This window comes from Carya illinoinensis, chromosome 15 (genome assembly GCF_018687715.1).
Source record: "Carya illinoinensis cultivar Pawnee chromosome 15, C.illinoinensisPawnee_v1, whole genome shotgun sequence".
Lineage (NCBI taxonomy): Eukaryota > Viridiplantae > Streptophyta > Magnoliopsida > Fagales > Juglandaceae > Carya > Carya illinoinensis.
The window spans coordinates 34,746,857-34,766,508 of record NC_056766.1 but is presented as its reverse complement, the minus strand read 5'-3'; the positions used below and the strand labels follow the sequence as shown (position 1 = coordinate 34,766,508).

The 19,652-nt window shown below is 34.7% G+C and overlaps 2 protein-coding genes and 1 long non-coding RNA gene across 3 annotated transcripts; all 3 read left to right on the top strand.

Annotated features, from left to right (window-relative positions):
- The first annotated feature begins 40 nt into the window (after positions 1-40).
- LOC122295952 lies at positions 41-1,442 on the top strand. Its single transcript, XM_043105239.1, has 4 exons — positions 41-173; positions 259-468; positions 589-985; positions 1,115-1,442. Exons 1-3 carry the CDS (start codon positions 63-65, stop codon positions 706-708), a joined length of 441 nt encoding a protein of 146 aa, XP_042961173.1. The 5' UTR covers positions 41-62; the 3' UTR covers positions 709-985; positions 1,115-1,442.
- A 275-nt stretch (positions 1,443-1,717) lies between these two features.
- On the top strand, positions 1,718-4,335 carry LOC122295953. Its single transcript, XR_006238332.1, has 3 exons — positions 1,718-2,012; positions 2,387-2,471; positions 4,165-4,335. It is a non-coding gene; the product is annotated as an uncharacterized LOC122295953 (long non-coding RNA).
- Positions 4,336-8,753: 4,418 nt separating this feature from the next.
- LOC122296862 (disease resistance protein RUN1-like) lies at positions 8,754-11,162 on the top strand. The gene is made up of 4 exons (XM_043106659.1): positions 8,754-9,345; positions 9,392-9,792; positions 10,251-10,529; positions 10,632-11,162. The coding sequence occupies exons 1-4, from the start codon at positions 8,754-8,756 to the stop codon at positions 11,160-11,162; spliced, it is 1,803 nt and encodes a 600-aa protein (XP_042962593.1).
- Positions 11,163-19,652: the final 8,490 nt, after the last annotated feature.

The window sequence follows — 19,652 nt, the reverse complement described above, 5'->3', positions numbered from 1 at the left end:
ATTGAAAGGTGCTGTTGAAGATAAACAATGGAGAAATAGCACCATGTTGTTCAAACGCCAACATGTTTACTACACGATTAACATGGATAGTCAAACATCATTGTGATATGAGTTATCCAAGATGGAGTGATGTTCCCCAAGCACATAAGGATGAGTTAATCGATTGTGTTCGGGTAAGACTTTTCCACTTCCATTTTGGTGGGTTTTCCGTGGTTGTAGTTTAATTGATTTGGTCTATACTTTTGATTACATATGTAGGGTGATTTTGAACTTGATTGGGAATTGGAGAACCATCGATTGACAGTAACGAAACAGCTTCGGAAGCGCTTTAATGCATTCCACCATGAATTGCATAGGATATATTTATCATATGCTAGCCACGATGAAGCATTGGCTAATGGCACTGTTCTAGTCAGCCCCCTTGTTTGGGTGAAGCTATGTGGTAGATGGGGTAGCGAAACATTCAAGGTATGTGTCAAGGGTGGTCAATAACCCATTAAATCCAGTTGGTTAATGTATCACTTAATTTCTTGGATGTTTGTCTTTGTTATATTGTAATGCTTACATTTAATGGGTTTTTCATGGTAGAAAATTTCTACAAAAAATCGGGAGAATAGGAAGAGGCTGGTTATTAACCACACAGCCGGTCGCAAATCTTTTGTGTGGATTCTTGAAGAGAAGGTATGGGATTTAGGCTGTTTAACTTGACATTATCAAATTTCCCACAGTTCTTTTTCATTTAGCGTTATAACATTTAGTACACGTATGGTATAGCATTTACTCGTTACGCTAATAAATACCAGGATTAAGCTACCAATCCCGGTGCTGAAATATGTTGTGCTAGATTTCCTGACTGTGTGTTATATATACACATTCCACACACATGTAGAGGGCTGAATCGGGGAATTTGGTAGACTTTTTCAAGGAAACCCACTGGTCCAAGAAGAATTCAAAATTTTTATCACTTGCCACTGAAGACAAATATGTGAGTAAATTCCTAGATAACCAAAATTTGTTAACTGCAATGCATGCTGAATTTATTTATGTGAATAAATAAATTAACTATAACTTTTGACCTCAAGATATTTAATCGATTTACTATGGTGTATTTTAGAAGGATATGGTAGGAAGGCTGGATAATCTAGAACCAGAGCAACGGACTGACGAAACGGCAGCGGGTGTGTTCAGAGAAGTGCTTGGTCATAGACCAGGTTATTCAAGAGGACTGGGAGAGATGGTAATCCCAGAGTCTACGAGACAACGTTCACTGGCATGAGAGAAAGAGTACTTAGCTTTAATTGAGAAACATAAGAAAGACGATGAATCTTCCAAGAGTGAGATGGAGGCAATGAAGGCGAACATGCAACTCTTGTTGGAGAGACAAGCGGAAACTGACCGCCTATTGAGGGCCTTCTTCGCTGCTAACCCGTCGGCCAGTGAGTCTCATCGAGAGACTCAATGAGCGGGTATTGTGATAAAAAATTGGGAAGGTTTTTTGTGGCATTTTGGATGCATTTTTTTGTTGTCTCAATGGTGGATTGAGAATATATATATATATCCAATGGAAGGCTATATGTATATGTTTTGTGGGAGGAAGCTGGCAGCGGGTAAAGTTTGAGTTTTTTGGGCCCTATGATTTATAACTAAATATATATGTAGTTCGGGCTACCTACATGAGGGGAAGATTATGCTAAGTGGTAATATCACACAGGTAAACATACCCTTTCCACTAACTTTATACTTATGGCTGTATGTAGTGGCATGCTTATGGACCTTACTACTTATTGTATTCATTAAAACATTGGGATAAACTTACGGATTGACAACTTCTTGTTCAGGATACGTAATACGGTGTATGTACGAATCAGCGATTGGAACGGGTCACTTTTTGCAACTGCACTCCAACTTTCCTTGGCATGCTCGTATGTTCGATGAGAGTTGGGACTGTGTGATGATGTACAAACTAGCGTATGTGTCATCATGCAGAAATCCACAGGAGGCTGAACGAACAGGTGATGTCTTCAAACCATTTCTTAAGTTTGATTTTGGAGATTCTACATCCAAGACGTGAACTTGAGAAAATATAATTTTAATAGGAAGATCTATTGATTTAGGGTGATTATTATTGTTAGGAAAGGGTATGGGTGATTATTGTCTATAACATGATATATAAATGGTGGAACAACTCATATTTGTTCATAAAGGTATATTCAGCATCTTAGTACTAACAATTTACTGAAGCTGTACATCTTAGACCGTGTCTCTTTCTCCCAATATTTAGGTATGCAAACTGTCCAAATTTGTGGTTAAACCTAATGCGGGTTTCAGATTTTTGGTAAACGTTTGGGTACAATTCAGGTAATACTTTTTTAACTTTTGCTTATAGGACATTGGAGCAACGGTTCAGATGTTTCAGAAGCGGGTTATTGGGTTTGGGGCGCAGCTGTCAATTACCTCGAGTGATTACGCTGGTAAATACCATTTACGGCATTGTGTTATTTTTAATATGTTCGTTCAGATTTATGCTATGTATCCCCTATTCAATCATAACACTACTAATAGGCTGGAGAACTGTGTGGAGGCAGAAATTATACGTAAACTTTCCCAGATAACTAATCCAGTTATCTGGGAAAGTCCAAGGGAATCATAATGAGAACTTTTATATTGGATACCTATTGCAAAGAATTTTAAAATAAATAAATACCATTAATGACAAGTACTGTAATTATCAGTAGTATTCTTCAGTTTTATACAAACATATGAATGTTTTGTCTGAGCGTGGAAAACATGCACATAAGACAGGACAACCAGATAAAAACCCAGTTTATATGCTCTACCGGCCTAGAACATTCCATTCGATGCCCATTCTAGACATGCAGTAAAGGCCTTATCTTGAATATATTTGCTTATACAAAATCATACATGTCATAGTAAGCACCTCCAAACATGTCTACACTGCATTATCTTCAACTTCTATATTTATACAATTTCTCTAATGTCTAATATGAGGTGGATATTGAGATAAGTACCATTGTATTAATTACATGAGCTTGATCACTTGTTTACTTCACCATTTTAATGTTTGGTGTAATAAGTTATATATAAACTTATAGTTTGGTAAGTAGAAATTGCGTTTGTAGACAACTGCGACAAATTCTCAGGCGCAGTAGAAATCGCACCGAGTAATGATATTTGGATTCATTTTTGGGTTTTTTGCGAATGAAAATTGAGGCAATGGTACCATTCAATGGTTTCATGCACGGGAATTTAAAATGTAGGGAGCTAGAGATGTTGATGGATGGGTGCTTGTGATCTTCATCAAAGAGAGGGGATTGGGACTTAAGAAAATAATATTCATATATAACAGGAGGGTTAGAGACTTCAGAACGTTTCGCAAAGCCCTTAGCTAGTACATGAATATGTGAGAGAGAGAGAGAGAGTAGATGATCTGAAACTGAATTGCCAGACTGATAGAATATCCACAACTACAAGAAAACGATTAATGGATAGAAATAGTACTAGTTATTCATGGATGATGATAATGAGAGATCTATGACGTTGGTCATTGATGAATTATAATGAAATAACATCTACTGTAGTACCTTTAGCGCAGAAAACTGGACTAGAATATATAGGCTTGGAATTGTGGATTCCATTTTTATTCTCTCTTCAATTTATACAAAGGTATATATAGATTAGTTTAAATTATGCAGTACTGTACGTTTAAGTGCTTTAGGAAAAAAAAGAAGAGTGTATATATAAACGGGTCTCAAGTAGGAGAGATATATACACATTAATATACCCAATTCTAAGGTTCCTTATTCCTACAGTAAAGCAAAAGAAGAGAGCAAGTGGCCACAGCCCCACCAGCAGCTCTATAATAGCTTAATGGAAGGCTCAAAGTACATAATATTATGCTAGCATTTGATAGCTTGGTGTAATGTTTATATAAGTAACTTATAGGCAAGTAAGTAGACATAAGTGATCTTCCCACAAGACTTTTGGTTTAATGCTGTATACAATGTAACAATAACATTTTCCAAATGCTGACAGTAAATATGCAGAGGCTGTGTACAAAAAAAAATTATAATATGTATATAATGTGCTTTTTGTGCCATTACAAAGTTTCATGTACTGAAAATTGAATTTTTATGTTCCAAACAGATTTGTCTTTGTTTGCAGGATGCAGAAGATAGTGGAAGGGGTATAGATCTGATTTGGACAGTTTTCAGTGCAGCAAAGTTGTGGATGTTCCAGCCACCAAGGTGTCTTCAATAATGATCTAAGCTTCCATAGCATCTGAACCTGCTGACAATGTTGTTTATTGAGAGTGTGAGAAAGATATATACTATCCATATGTAACCATGCAGTGACATGTCATATTAATTGCTCCTCTTTATAGTTCACTACCTTCCATTAATGTCCTATGGCCAATGTATCTATTTGGTAAAAGATTCAGTACAATGTTGTATTGGATGAGTATGGTTGTTAAATTATAGAACAATGTTGTATTGGATGATTAGTATGGTTGTCAAATGCTAAGTTATATTTGGATGAATGTATGTTTTTAGTTATGATAGATATGCACTATTGTAGTATTTGAGAAAAGTGTGAGTGAGTGGAGCAGCCTATTCAATTAGGTACCCAAAAATACATGTGAAGCAAACGTACGGTGCAGTACTCATCCAAGATTATTTGCAGCGCTTCCATACGCTGGTAACAAAATATGAGGCTGAAAATTATTTCCAGCGCTACATAACCGCTGGTTTTAATCGCAACAGTAGTTAGTATTTTACTTGCAGCGTAACACACACCGCTGGGTTTACTACGGGAAGTTCAGCAATTTTATTCCCAGCGCAACATAGACTGCTGCAAAATCTCTCCTCAAGCTTTTTTGCAGCGCTGTATCACGCTGCGAATAAGATAGTTTTCAGCGTCCTTCCCAAACGCTGTAAGAAATCATACCTATACACAGCGTTATTTAGGATCGCTGTAAATAATTATTATTTATTCTAGCGATTTTTATCTTATTTACGGCAATTTTATGATGCTGTAAATTTTTTTAATCAGCAATTGTTTGGCGTGGACGGAAGGATAATAATGGCGAATTTTTTGGTAATTGCAGCGCTTAAAATCGCTGTAAATAGTAGTTTATTTACAGCGAATTTTCTATATCGCTAAAAAAATTTATAAGTGAGTATACAATTGCGACTACTCTTCGGCGCAGTAGAAATCGTTGGGAATAAATATTTCTAGCGATATATGATAGTTTTTGCGACTATTTTGAGCGTTGTAAATGGCCCTTTTTCTTGTAGTGAATATATTTTTCATGTATCTTGTTTAATGCATTTTTTTTTTTTAATTTTGGAAGGGACCTTTTATGGCAATACTCAATCGCCACTAATAGTTATTTGCGTCACCCAAAATTGAGGCATAAACTTATTTTCGGTGCTTGTTAGAGTGGCAAATATCTATTTCCCTCTAAAGATATCGCCATAAAAGTAATCGTGGCGACACTAAACCATGGATATCCTACTTTTTTTTTTTTGTTTTTTTGGCGAGGTTTCTAACTTTTTCCACTTCGCTGGAAAACTCAATTATTTCTGAATATTCCACAATCTCACCGAAAATAGAAAGTTTGCGCTCAACAATATTTGCAGCTACGATGTGGCGAGCATTTATAGCCACAAATGTTCTTTTGGGCTAATTTTATGCTTTTTCCAGCTACTTATTATCATTGGAAAAAGTTATTTTTCTTGTAGTGAATATACGGGATTTTCAAATGAGATTTTCCTTTAATTAATTTTGTTCTTTCTCTCTATCTTTCAAATTCAGTTATAAATTAGAGTTAGTAAACAAGAGCCCAACTAATTAGCTCAATGCTTTTCACTCATTTAATTAATTTAACTTTGTATTATTATTACGTTATTTTAGACTGAATCAACTTGGGGCTAATTTTGTTACTTTAAAACATGTGCACTGATATTGTAGCATGCATGTCTTTATTTTCTCAAACAGATTTCTTTTGCTTTCTAGTTTTCTTTTCGTAGGAAGATTATTTAGACTTTGATCTAGAAAAATTCGTAACCTGACTCTCAATGATGTCATTATATTAAGTCCCTACATTTAAAAAAGAGAGATCTAGCATAAAAAAACAGATTTTTTTCATATGGATGTCACTTTCATTAAAAGGATTTACATGAAACGTGTTTATACTAAAGAGAAATGTTGTGTGTACGCATGACGTTTTACTTACGAATTGACTTGTGCCCATCTTATTATATAAGTACCTTTTAAAAAAAAAAAGTAAGGCCAAATATAATCTTAGGTCAGTATGTAAATTTCATACATTCATTTTAAAAAAAGTGGGATTTATTATTAAAAATATGATCTTTTAATGTGGATTTCAGACTTAGTCACTTTTTCAAAAGAAATATGTAGGACTTCATGCCTTAGAACGAAAGGAAGAAGAAGGAAGGAAGGAAGGGGGAAAATAAAGGGAGATGGGGAATACAGATACAAATTAAACAAACCATTTAAAGAAGGGAGAAAAAGAAAACAAATGAAATGATCCGTTTCATTTTTCCACATGGATGCCAAATTGCACAGCGCTTCTTTCATTCGACTGCAACAACCATTTTTCAAAGTATTTTGTATGTAAATTTAAAAAAATTGTAATTATTAAATTAAATGAGATGAGATAAGTTAAAATACTTCTTGAAACTATCATTCATTGTAAAGTTACTCCACATCATAACAGTTGGCAGTTAGAGGGTAAAGTCCTTTGACACGCTTATTAAAGTTTGTCTACTTGGATCTGTTTATGTGATTTTGAACTGAAATCTTTTCGCGTAAAAAAAGCGTCCAAATCTAACAACCATTAGGATTATTCTAATAAATTTATCGTACGAATTTATGACTTTTGGGATTTCTTGAAGTGGGGAGCATTGAAAATTTATCACATTTAAATCTTTTGATTTTTCCACAGTAATAATATCGTTACAAGATATGATCCAGACTTCTTCCTTTAAACAATATTTTTATTTAAAAATAAATAAAAGAATTTAGGTTTTGTGACATTTTTTAAGCTAACTATATAGATTAATAACTCTAGTGGGCTAGCGGCAGTTTCTTTCTGGCTTTTGATAGGGTGGCTTCCATTCACCAGCGAATATGAAAAACTGGATCGAATGGGTGAGTTTTATAGCGTATTTTCCTTCCATTTTATAAAAATATAATAAGCGATCAAACTCCATGATAGACGTGCAGCTGGATATATAGCTAGCATCGTGCATAGGAAGTTGCTGAGAAGTTTCTGATCTTCTTTCCTTCACCCACTTCTCACCTATAATTGGACCTCCTGGTGATCAATAGTAATCACGCATGCAGAGAGGATGACTTCATCCATGGCCTTCCAAGGACCTTCTCCCTCTTCCCTACACTTTTCTTCTTCTTCCAACCAAACTTGGAATCATGATGTATTCTTGAGTTTTAGAGGTGAAGATGATCGCCAAAACTTTATTTCCCATCTATACCAAGCTTTTTATCAAAGGGGAATCAACACTTACATAGACAATAATCTTGAAAGAGGAGAGAAAATTTCTCCAGCACTTTTCAAATCTATTGAAGGGTCAATGATTTCTATCATTATTCTATCTAAAAACTATGCAGAATCCAGATGGTGCTTAGATGAGTTATTGAAGATTCTTGACTGCAAGAAAACAATGAAACAAATTGTTCTCCCAGTATTCTATGGCGTAAAGCCATCAGAAGTACGATGTCAAAAAGAAGATTTTGGAAAAGCATTCACCAAACTTTCAAAGAGAATCAAGGATAACATAAAGGTGCTGGAGTAGAAGGCAGCGCTATGAAAAAAATTAGCTGATTTGTCTGGTTCTCATTAGCGAACTTCCGGTAAGCATTGTCTATATGCATGTACTGTGTGGTGTATATGCACATATGATGTTATTGAGATATTTATGGAGAAAATTGAGACAAATCCACATGATCTGACATCATGGGGAACGGCTGAAGATAAAACACCAAACAAAAGGAAAACTATTTGATATATATATGATTATTTTTGGATTGAATTTTATGCGAAACACACTCAAGTTAGAAACCTTTTCTAATTAAGAAATTTATTGGAGAAATAGAAGAGAATCAAAGAAATAAAAATCTGCATCAATAGGAATATATAGAGGAAAAAAACATAGGAATATATAGAGCAATTATATGTGGAATTTTGTCCATAAAATAAATTATTTAAGCAAAAAAAAGGGAATTGTTCATTTTTTGGGTTATATAAAAGATAAGATTTGGAACAACAAGTACCGTGACAAGAAAAAAAAAACTACGCTGAATACGTAGTGATTTTTAGTTTTAATCTGTTTCTAGATATAAAAACTAAGAAATACTCTTATAAGGGAGGGATAGATTTGAGAATGGGAAAAAATAAATAAAAATAAAAAGTTCATAATATATGTGTGTGTGTGTGTGTATACAAACAATGCAAATATACAAATACACAATCTATTGAAACATTCGGATTAAGGAAGGGGAACGGCTAACTTTGACATCGTAATTTAATGCTGTGATTTCATAACAGAGAAAAAAAACGAAAGACAATATTATAGCTATACCATATTCATATGTCTTTTAATGTGAACATTCTAACTTTTTTTCATTTCTTTTATATTGATAGGAATGAATCAGAACTTATCTACACAATAATTCAATGGGTGGACTTAAGAATGGTACACCATACATCTTTACATGTAGCCAAGTATCCAGTTGGAATAGAGTCTCGTGTACGAGATGTTTATCAGCATTTAAGTATTGGAAGGAATGATATTACATGCATGATAGGGATATTTGGAGCTGGTGGAATCAGTAAGACAACTATTTCAAAAGAGATCTATAACATGATTTCTTCTCAATTTGAAGGGAGTTGTTTTTTGAAAGACATTAGAGAAACTTCAAAGCAAGCAAGTGGTCTAATTCAGTTGCAAAACAAACTTCTTTATGCAATCTTAAGAAAAAATATGGATGTTTGTGATATTGATAGAGGAGTCAATGTGATTCGACATAGACTTCGCTCTAAAAGAGTTCTCCTCATTCTTGATGATGTGGATGAGTTAGTCCAACTAGAAAATTTAGCTGGTGATCGTAATTGGTTTGGTTTGGGAAGTAGGATCATCATAACAACAAGAAATCGAAACCCTAAAGCTGATTCAGTATATGAGGTGGAGATATTGGACGACAATGAAGCTCTTCGACTCTTTAGTAGGCATGCTTTTGAGGAAGAAGAACCGATTGAAAATTATGCAGAACTCTCTAAAAAAAGTATTGCAATATGCTCAAGGCCTTCCACTAGTTCTATCAATTTTAGGTTCGGATCTCAAAGGTCGAAGTTTACATGAATGGGAAAGTGCATTGGATAAGTATAGAAAAACTCCCAATGGAAATATTCAGAAAGTACTTGAAACAAGTTATGATGGGTTGGACAATAATGAGAAGGATATGTTCCTTGATATTGCATTTTTCTTCAAAGGAGAACTCTTGGCTAATGTCATAAAAATATTTGATAGTTGTGGTTTTTCACCAGATGATGGTATCAACAGGCTTATAGACAAGTGTCTTATTACTGTTGATAGCAATGCATTGTGGATGCATGACGTGCTACAAGATATGGGTCGGGAAATTGTTAGACTACAATCACCCAAAGAACTTGGTAAACCTAGTAGATTGTGGTTTCATGAGGATGTTCGTCATGTGTTAGAAGAGAGTACGGTAAGAGCCACAAAAAAATGTAGTTTTACATTTATTTCTATTTTTTTAAGTGAAACATAGTAGAAAATATATATACAAAATCTCCTTTATCTCAAAATGAGTTTTTAGTTATAAATATATTTCGTGTAATTAATTAAGATGAATCAATAAAAGTGTCATATCTAAATGTCTTTTTTTCATTTCAAAAATTCTAATATATATATATTTATATATGTATATTATGATCACTCTCTAGCAATCAATTGTTTTGTGAAAAGTTGGAGTGATACATAATTGTTGGAAACCTTTTTGAAATACCTAAAAAATAGAGCATGTGAAGATGGTAAGGATAGAACAGAGTACCATTTTTCAAGAACTAATATTGCAGCATCAACAACAAAATTATGATTTTAGCAAGTTGTAATAAGAGAAACTTTATGCACTAATTTTGCTGACACTTTCTTGTGTTCTCTTACTAGGGAACAAACAAAGTTGAAGGCATAGTAATAGATTTGCCCGATGGCGAAGACATGATAAACTTGGGTTCAGATGCGTTTGTACCAATGAAAGGACTTAGAGTTTTTATAAATCATAATGCACATTTTTTTGAAGGGCCTAATTATCTCTCTAATGAGTTAAGAGTACTTGATTGGTCTAAATATCCTATGCAATCTTTACCACCCAATTTCAATGGAAAGAAACTCGTTGTCTTTCGAATGTGTGATAGCTTGGTCATGGAGTTAGGCCAGAGATTCAAGGTTTGTACAATTATAATCTTCAATTTCTTTCTTTGAACTATTTAGTAAGGTCACTAACTTCAAACTTTCTTTCTTTTCTTTTTCTTTTTTGTGTTTTTACAGAACTTGAGAACTATGGATCTCATTGATTGTAAATTCTTAACGAGGATTCCAGATCTTTCAAGTGCTTCAAATTTGGTGGAATTGAAAGTTGAATATTGTGCAAGTCTAGTTGAAGTGCATGATTCTGTTGGATTCCTGGATAATCTCTCTCTTTTGTCTTTTGTAGATTGCCCTAACCTCTCAATATTTCCAAGAAGTCTCAAGTTGAGATCTCTACATAAGCTTAATTTTAACGGTTGCACAAGCTTTCGCAATTTTCCTGAAATCGAGGGTAACATGGAAAATTTACGTACATTACATGTAGAGGGCACTGCATTTGAAGAACTTCCTTTACGGAATCTAGTTGGGCTTTCTGTTTTAAATCTAACAAGATGCAAAAAACTTGTTGGTCTCCCAACTTGCATTCTTGTTTTACAAAATATTTTAAATTTTGGAAGGATGGGTGATAACAGACAATCTGTCGTGGCTATTGAGCATACAACAATGGAAGATCAGATTATATCATCAAGTGAAGAACAACTCCGGCCATGAATTGCAGCCTCCAGCAAATTCAAGCACTAGGAGCACTTCATTACAAGTGTTGAATCATCCAAATTGTTGCCAATCAGAATCAAATTTGTGTCCATTGTCAAATTTGTTTACAATGTTTAATTCCAAGGCCATTTTGTATCAATTAATTATGTTTAATAGTACAATTGTTAGCCTTCCCACTTGCATTAAAGGATTTGTCAAACTGACTTTTCTTGATTTGAGCCATTGCAAGAAACTTGAAGAAATACCAGAACTTCCACCAAATATAAAGAAAGTTAGTACTTCAGAATGCAAGTCATTGAAAAGATTTCCAGAAGTATCAAAAATATTGCAATTCCATAGAAGCCACATCAGATCGTTAGCATCGATTAACTTGTCCGGTTGCGACAAAATTCATGTGAATGTATGGAATCTTCATGGGCCAAATCCTTTATTGCTGAAGGTATCTCTCTCTCTCTCTCTCTCTCTCTCTCTCTCTCTCTCTCTCTCTCTCTCTCTCATACACGCCTGTGGGTGCCTCTGAATATTATAGTTTGCATGATTAAAATTGATAGCAATCATTTCACAGGGACATTATCATAAAGTGTCATCAGATAGTGGGTGTTTTATGAGGCCTGATGATGTACAACTGAGTGGAACAAAAGCGTGGGTTATAGATATTGAGGGGCCACACTCTTTGGAGAATATTAGTGGGATAGGATTATATTGTGTTGTGTTTTTTAAACCTGATGACATAGAAGTTTGGGATCGGATATGGGCTGAGATAACCTGTGATGTCTCAAATCATGTATGCTACATTGAAAGAGGGGTTCAATTGCTTAAATTTGATTTTCCTTCAATGGCATATAAAGTATGGGTGGCATACTCATCAATAGAATCTTTCCAGCTTAAGGTTTTAAACAATCTTAGAGTTCATTTCTATATCGAGAATGATCATACAAGGAAGTTTTATAAAAGTTGTGGAGCCAACGTGGTATACAAGAATGAAAGAAGAGCAATTGAAGAAAAAGAAACAAGGATGTAACCAATCCTCAACGAAGATGAAAGTTTCAAAGGGAGAGACCTTGACTTGGATGACCGAGGTGATATATTTCTTGAATTTTTGTTGTTTCTCTCTCTGTCTTTTTCTGCTTTGTTTTCCTTTCTTTCTGAATAGCAAAAGAAGAAAAGGCCCCCAGAAAGAGACCGTGGGTGGCATTTTCCCAAATTTGGTGTCTGATGTTCCACTCTATGTATTGATCACTTCTAGATATCAGCTATGACCTTTGCTCAACCAATATTGACTTATTGTTTGAGATGTCTCACACCATGTTGATTACAATTTATATTTTAAAATACTACGACACTGTCTGCATAAACAAATTTCCTTTTGTTTTCAAACTTGCTGATACTGAGTAGCTAAGGATCTTTGCCATTGTGGAAATCTAATAGGCATTGTGGGGTTTTGTTAGGGGTATGCAGGCTACAACCAAACAAATTGTTGGATGAACTAGCTTTGAAACGGATGAATTAAAGATATCCCAAGTCACCCCTATTGGTCACTGATGATTGCGAATTGCCTACCCTTTCATCTGCAACTAACGTTGGATGACCTTTGATCAGGTAAGATTTTCCATTAATATGGTCCGTTCCTTTACTTCGAGTTCTTACCCGGGGTTCAATTTTCAATTAGATAGGAAAAGATATTGAAGTTTTATGTAGCTGTGAGAGAGCAAACAAGCACAAGTGCAGTAGTGGGAATTAGAAACAACTGAACTCTGGGGCGCCATCATATTTGCCACAACCTGCAAACTACATTCAATACATCCAAGTCAGGGGGAAGAATCACCAACTCTCTTGGCAATCACTGAAGTAGTCAACAGAAAACTGGATAAGGTGATCATTGAAGGAGATTTTATACTGATATCCACAGCATTTCAAAATCTGCACATTTCATAGATTTTGCAAATTCATCGTATTAGTGACCACATATCCTCTATGCCAAAAAAAAATTACATTGGTTCCCAAACCGATTTTGAATTAATGGCTTTCAGCCTATGGGGGCACGCACACTATTTTTCTATTGTGCTAAAATACAAAAGAAAAGAAATAGCTAACCCATTCAAGTGTGGCTCCAGCCACATGTGGTGGCATTGCCAAAATTAAATTTTTGTAGGCATAAAATTTGCTTGTATCCATCTCTGTGTCTTTTTTATCCCCCGATTTTGCCATGTTTTGCCACCATCAATTTCTTGTGGTCTGATTTTGGACGTGAGACTTATGCTTGATTTGAGCTTGCGTTAGTATCTGAACACTTTTTAAAACTTCTTTAATGGAAAAAAATTAAGTTGTTTGAGTGTTACATATATTAAAGAACTTGTTAATCTTATAGAAGCTAACAAATACATATGATGAAAAGCATCATTTTTTATGTTTTTCCTCAATAGGAGAAAATAACCATATGATTTTTAGATAATTACAACTTTTAAACTTTCAAATATATAATCAAATTTTTTTAAAATCAAATAATTATCATTTATGCTTCACAAAACACTTTTTTAATTGAGCGATGGTACTCTACCGCTTGAGTAGCATCGCCCTTCCTTACCGCTAGGCCAAAATCAACCTCTCATTTTTTTTTTCAATTTTCTAATTCACAATTTTTTTTTGATCATTTTAAAATTATTTTAAAAATATTAATACACTAATAATCATTTGCTTAACCATTAAGTAAAATATATATATATAAATTAAAATGCATGAGGTGTCAAAATGAGTCGACAAAATAGCATTTCTCTCTTTAATTTTTTTCCAAACAAATTATAACATGTTTGAAAATACTTTAAACATATGGTTACTAAATAGTAAGTAATTTTTAATAATAAAACTTATTAATTAAACAATAAGTTATAAATCCTAAAATTATCACCTATATTTTCTATCGCAATTCTAAACATGTACTTAGCTCCTTGCTCTCCACGTAGTCACTTCTATTGCCTTTGCTTTAAGCATTATTGACTCATAATTTATTGGAAACGTCTGGGACATTGTTGATACCATAGCTTGCATAGTGACTTTATCGTAGAACTGTATGTAAGAGTTTTATTCAAATTAGATGTCCCGCGTGCATGCCATGTCTCAATTGGTTTGTACAAGCTAAAATTAAGTCAGTCAGTTAATGAGTAGGGACACAAATACCTTTGGTTTCCATGATAGTGAAAACTTATTTAAATATAGAGAGGAATAATGATTATCGTTTACAACATAATTGTGTTTCTAGTTATTGGGAGATACTCAGAGATCAAATTGTCAATGTTAGGGTGACCCTTCTTTTGTAATTAGATAAGTTCTTCGTCAAATTACCAAATTACAAGAGATATACATTTTCTATCTCATAAAATTGTTGAAGATCATTTTATAAATTAAAGTTTCATGTTAATATATTTTACATGTGGTATGAGAGCTTATGGTTAAAGACAATCTATGTTCTCCATAAGTCTTGAATGAGAATATGATTTGAGATTGACTTAATTTGAATGTACTAATGTTTTGTTCATCTCGCAGGACTTCTTTAGTTCTACCTTTGTTCTTATATCGTATTTTTTTTCTTTTTTAAAAATTCTATACATCATATTACCATCCCACTTTCATTTCACGCTATAAGGTGTAGTATATTTATTGCCATTATATAATCTTTTATTGGATGATTATTTATTATCCAATGATCCATTTAAATTAGTACATCAATATAGTGAGATGAAAGTGTGATGTGAGAGTAGTTATAGCATTACTCTTAAGCATATTTATTACTCTTGCCCGTGTTTTGATAAATTCGTATAAATGTTGTGGGTTTTGGGCATGGACCATGGCCGATTGAGAGAGCTATAGCTATAGGGACGTTCCTTTTGTCATTATCGGTGTTTGGAGGAAGAAAAACAAATCTGATGATGATCATAGTCCGACTCAAGAATTGACCTGTTTTGGAACCAGGTTGCACAGTGAAATCTGGACACACGGGTTGACCAATTGGATTTGGTTTTTTTCTCAGATCCGACTAGACGATTATAATATTATTTTTATATTTTTTAATATTTATTTTTAGGGGTGTAACCGGACCGGTTCAGTCCGGTTTTGGACAAAATCTAGGACTGAACTGGTAGACAGCGGTTTTGCATTTTTCAAAACCGATTACGCATCGATTTTCCTCCTAAACCAGTATTTCGGTCCGGTTTGGTTCGGTTTTAATAAAAAACAAATTTGTCATAAAAATTCTGTTTTCTTAAAAATCTATTACCATTAACAAAAATCTGTTTTACAAAAAAATTCTGCTATGTAAAAAAATTCTGCTATAAAAATCTGCTTTATAAAAAAAAATTTACTATGTAAAAAAATTCTGATATAAAAAATCTGCTTTATAAAAAAATTTTGGTTATATAAACAAAATTCTGCTATATAAAAAACTGATATAAAACAAAAATTAAAATAAGAAATCTAGTGTAAAAAAAAATCTGCTATAATCCTATATTAGACGATTAGTATTAGTATATATATATTAGTATTAGTTATAGCTATATAATATATTAGACAATATAATTGTATTAATATTAGACTATTAGTATAACTATATTAGTATGAGTATAGTTATAGTCTTTATTAGAATATTAGTATTAGTATTAGTATATATGTGATTATTTTTTATGTGATTAAAAATTATATATAATATAAAACATATTATATGTAATATTAATATATAAACAGTACCAGTCCGGTTTGGTCCAAAACTAACCGGAACCGAAACCGGACCGGATCAAGCCGGTTTTTCATTTATGGAAACAGGTTCCGGACCGAACCAGTCCAAAACCAGCACAACCGGTCTGGTCCGGCTCGGTCGGCCGGTTTTCCGGTTTGCTGGATTTTTTTTACACCCCTATTTATTTTTGAGAAGAAATTAAAAAGATAGAATTTTAATTTCTCTTTCAAAGCAGTTTCTTTATTGTTTAATAAATATATGAATTATTTGGAGTTGACCTATGACTTTTAATTATAAAATTCTTAATTACTATTCGTTATGAATTTTATTCATGTATTTTTTTTTTTTAACGAAGAGATGAAGGTCACATGTCCACGAGTGACCTCCTCCCAAATTTATTAATAGCCTTCACTTATGGCGGAGGAAAACCGTGGTTACAACCTGATGCCTGGGGGTTACAGAAGACCAAAACCCAGGCATCAAAAACAAAGGACACCTAAACAAAAACAAAGGATAAAATGAATCCTAGACCCAAGACCAGACTTAAGAAAAAAACACCTGCAAAAGAAACCACCAACAAAGTAAGGATAAAGCAATCCAAACCAGAACAAAAGCATACCTGGAAAAGCCACTATGAAGTACGAAGATAGGGAATGCCAAGTCTATCCATACGGAGAAGACCCCTAAGGTTACTTGGCAAACCTTGATCCCCTGCCCACTCCGTGTTCAAACCTCCAGCTCCTTGCTTGGCAAGAGAGTCTGCCACAGCGTTACCTTCACGATAAATATGTTTCATCGTATACTCCATGCATGAAAGGTAGCCATGTAATTCATCCCAAAAATCCTCTAAGTACTAAATATTACAAGTTCCTTTAGTGACCCAAATGACAAGGAGTTGAGAATCAGTGTCAATGTGAATCCTAACAAACCCAAGCTAATAACAACGACGAACCCCTTCCACTAAGCTTCTCATTTCAGCAAAATTATTGGACCCCTGTCCCAGAAAAACAAAATAAGCAGCCAGAAGCTTACCACCTGCATCTCGAATCACACCCCCTGCACCTGCCATCCCCGGGTTTCCCAAACTACTTCCATCAATATTAAGCTTCACCCAATCCTAAGGGGGTCGAGTCCACCGCACCACTCGGACCTTCTTCGGGATCATTGGTAAAACTGGGATATCCAGGCGACTAAGAATATTTATATCCTTGTTAGAAATCTTGGAAACTCTCATAGTCAACTGCATAATATTCCTAATCCAATATTTAATAGCCTGCCAGACCTCCTCAGCCGTGTAATACTTCTCTTCATATCTAGCTTTACATCTCCTATCCCAAATCTTCCAAGAAATAATAGAGGGGATGAGCCCAAAAATAATCCCTAGCTGTGAAGACTTGCTAGCGCGTCGGAACCAAAAATTTATTTGCTCTTTCCAAGTTTGGAAAACCCCCATATAAACACCTAAGTGAGTCGCAGCCATACGCCAAATTTTCCTAGCAAAATTACTAGAACAAAGAACATGATTCAGATCCTCTATATGACCCCGAGAACAGCAGTTGCATTTAGAAACTATGGGGACACCAGCCATTCTGATCTTATCGTCCACACTCAAGCAATTTTGAATAGCCTTCCACATCATAATGGAGATTTTCTTAGGGAAATTATTATGCCAAATCCAAGTAGCCCAAGGTAAGGAAGGCGCGTGAACCCTTATACAATCCCAAGCATTTTTTGTAGTAAATTTTCCATCATCTGCTTTCAACCAGATTAAAACATCCTTACCATCCTTTCTTTTAGCCAAAAACTGATACAAATCAATAGCTTTTTGATGACCCACCAACCTTTCTAAAAGAGAGATATCCCACCCATTTTCCAGACGACACTCTTTAATTTTCAACTCAGGATTTGTCAAAACAGGGTGATTGCAATGAAAAGGACCCCCCTCCTCCCAATTATCATACCAGAACGAAATATTTCCTTCTCTCACCATCCATTTAGATCTATTTAAAACCTCCGGAATGCATCTGGCAATCGACTTCCAAAAACGAGTTCCCTTATTGGGCTCCAATAGGGATAAATGGTTACCCCTAGCATACTTTTCTATAAAGAAATGAGCCCATAAAGAGTTATCTTTAATGAGGCGCCAGGCCAATTTCCAATGTAAAGCCTCTTGAATATCGCTAAAATCCCTGATGCCCAAGCCTCCTTCACCAGGAGGTCTACAAATATGAGTCCAAGAAATCCATTTCTTTTTTCCTTTACCATCAGAGTCACCCCAAAAGAAGGAACTCAAAAGTCTATTAAGAGCTTTGATCACAACCTTTGGAACATGTAAAACAGCAAAAAGGTGAATGGCCATACTGGACAAAACATGACGGAGAAGAATAAGACGACCACCTGCAGAAAGCAGTTTCATTTTCCAACCTGCGATTTTCTTTTTTACTTTCCCAAGAAGCTCACCAAAATCAGAAACCCTCAATTTACCCACCACAATAGGCACACCCAGGTACTTAAAAGGAAAAGAACCTTCCGAAAAGTCGGAGAGACGAAGAAGAGAATTCTTTCTGTAGGTCGGGATCTTTTTAGAGAAATAAATAGCACTCTTCTCGATATTGAGAACTTGGCCAATCCAATTCTCATAAAGCTGCAAAACCTTCATCAGATTCCTTAAAGACCTCCGACCACCATTAGCAAAAATGACTATATCATCAGCATACATAAGATGAGAAATAATAGGGGTACCTCTGGCTTGAGTAAATTGACCAATTTTTCCATGCTCAAAAGATTGCTTAAGAAGACGAGATAGCACCTCTTGCATAATGACAAACAAGTATGGAGAGAGAGGGTCTCATTGTCTCAGACCACGACCAGATTTAAAAAAACCCATGGAAGTACCATTCATATTAATGGAAAACCAAGGAGTGGTAATGCACTCCTTAATCAACTCACAGAACTGAGGAGAGAAACCAAAAGAACCCAAGGCATGTAAAAGAAAGTTCCAGTTCACTCTATCATATGCTTTTGACATATCAAGTTTAACCATAATATTACCACCATTTGATTTTTTGTGAATAGAGTGAACCATCTCCTGGGTTAAACTAATGTTCTCAAAGATACTACGTCCGGGAAGAAAAGCCCCTTGCTCCTGGGAAATCATCTTAGAAAGAAGCTTAGTCATGCGACCCACTATAATTTTTGCACAAATCTTGTAAACCACCGTGCAAAGACTGATAGGCCTAAACTTGTCAAAACTAGTGGGTTTATCCATTTTAGGAATAAGAACAATAGAAGAGGACGTATAAAACCTAGGAAGCGACTTATTATGAAAAAAATCCAAAACAGCTTCCAACAGGTCTACATTGACAATATCCCAGCATACTCGAAAGAAACCAGAGCCAAAACCATCCGGGCCAAGACTACTATCATTAGGAATACTAAAAAGCGCAAGCTTAATATCCTCCATAGAAGGAGAACTACACAACTCCATATTCTCCTCCTCAGTAATCACAAGGTGAATCAAATCACTTAAGTTGGGAAGCTCACGAGGGTCACTATGACCTAGAAACAAATTAAAGTAATCCACAGCAGCTTTATGAATATCAAAAGGAGTATTAAAAGAAGTGCCATCAGCTATGCACATGGTACTCACCCTTTGTTGAGTTTTAGCATTCAGATAAGCATGAAAAAATTTAGAATTATTATCACCATTAGATAACCAACTTTTCTTGGCTATATGAGCAAGACGAGTGTTTTCCCTATTC

Excerpts from the sequence above, each read along its gene's own strand:
- LOC122295952 (XM_043105239.1), top strand. The coding sequence starts at position 63 with ATGTTTACTACACGATTAACATGGATAGTCAAACATCATTGTGATATG. Across the intron at positions 174-258 it reads AGTTAATCGATTGTGTTCGG|GGTGATTTTGAACTTGATTG; the intron begins GTAAGACTTTTC and ends TTACATATGTAG. Across the intron at positions 469-588 it reads GGGGTAGCGAAACATTCAAG|AAAATTTCTACAAAAAATCG; the intron begins GTATGTGTCAAG and ends TTTTCATGGTAG.
- LOC122296862 (XM_043106659.1), top strand. The coding sequence starts at position 8,754 with ATGGTACACCATACATCTTTACATGTAGCCAAGTATCCAGTTGGAATA. Across the intron at positions 9,793-10,250 it reads ATGTGTTAGAAGAGAGTACG|GGAACAAACAAAGTTGAAGG; the intron begins GTAAGAGCCACA and ends TTCTCTTACTAG. Across the intron at positions 10,530-10,631 it reads AGTTAGGCCAGAGATTCAAG|AACTTGAGAACTATGGATCT; the intron begins GTTTGTACAATT and ends GTGTTTTTACAG.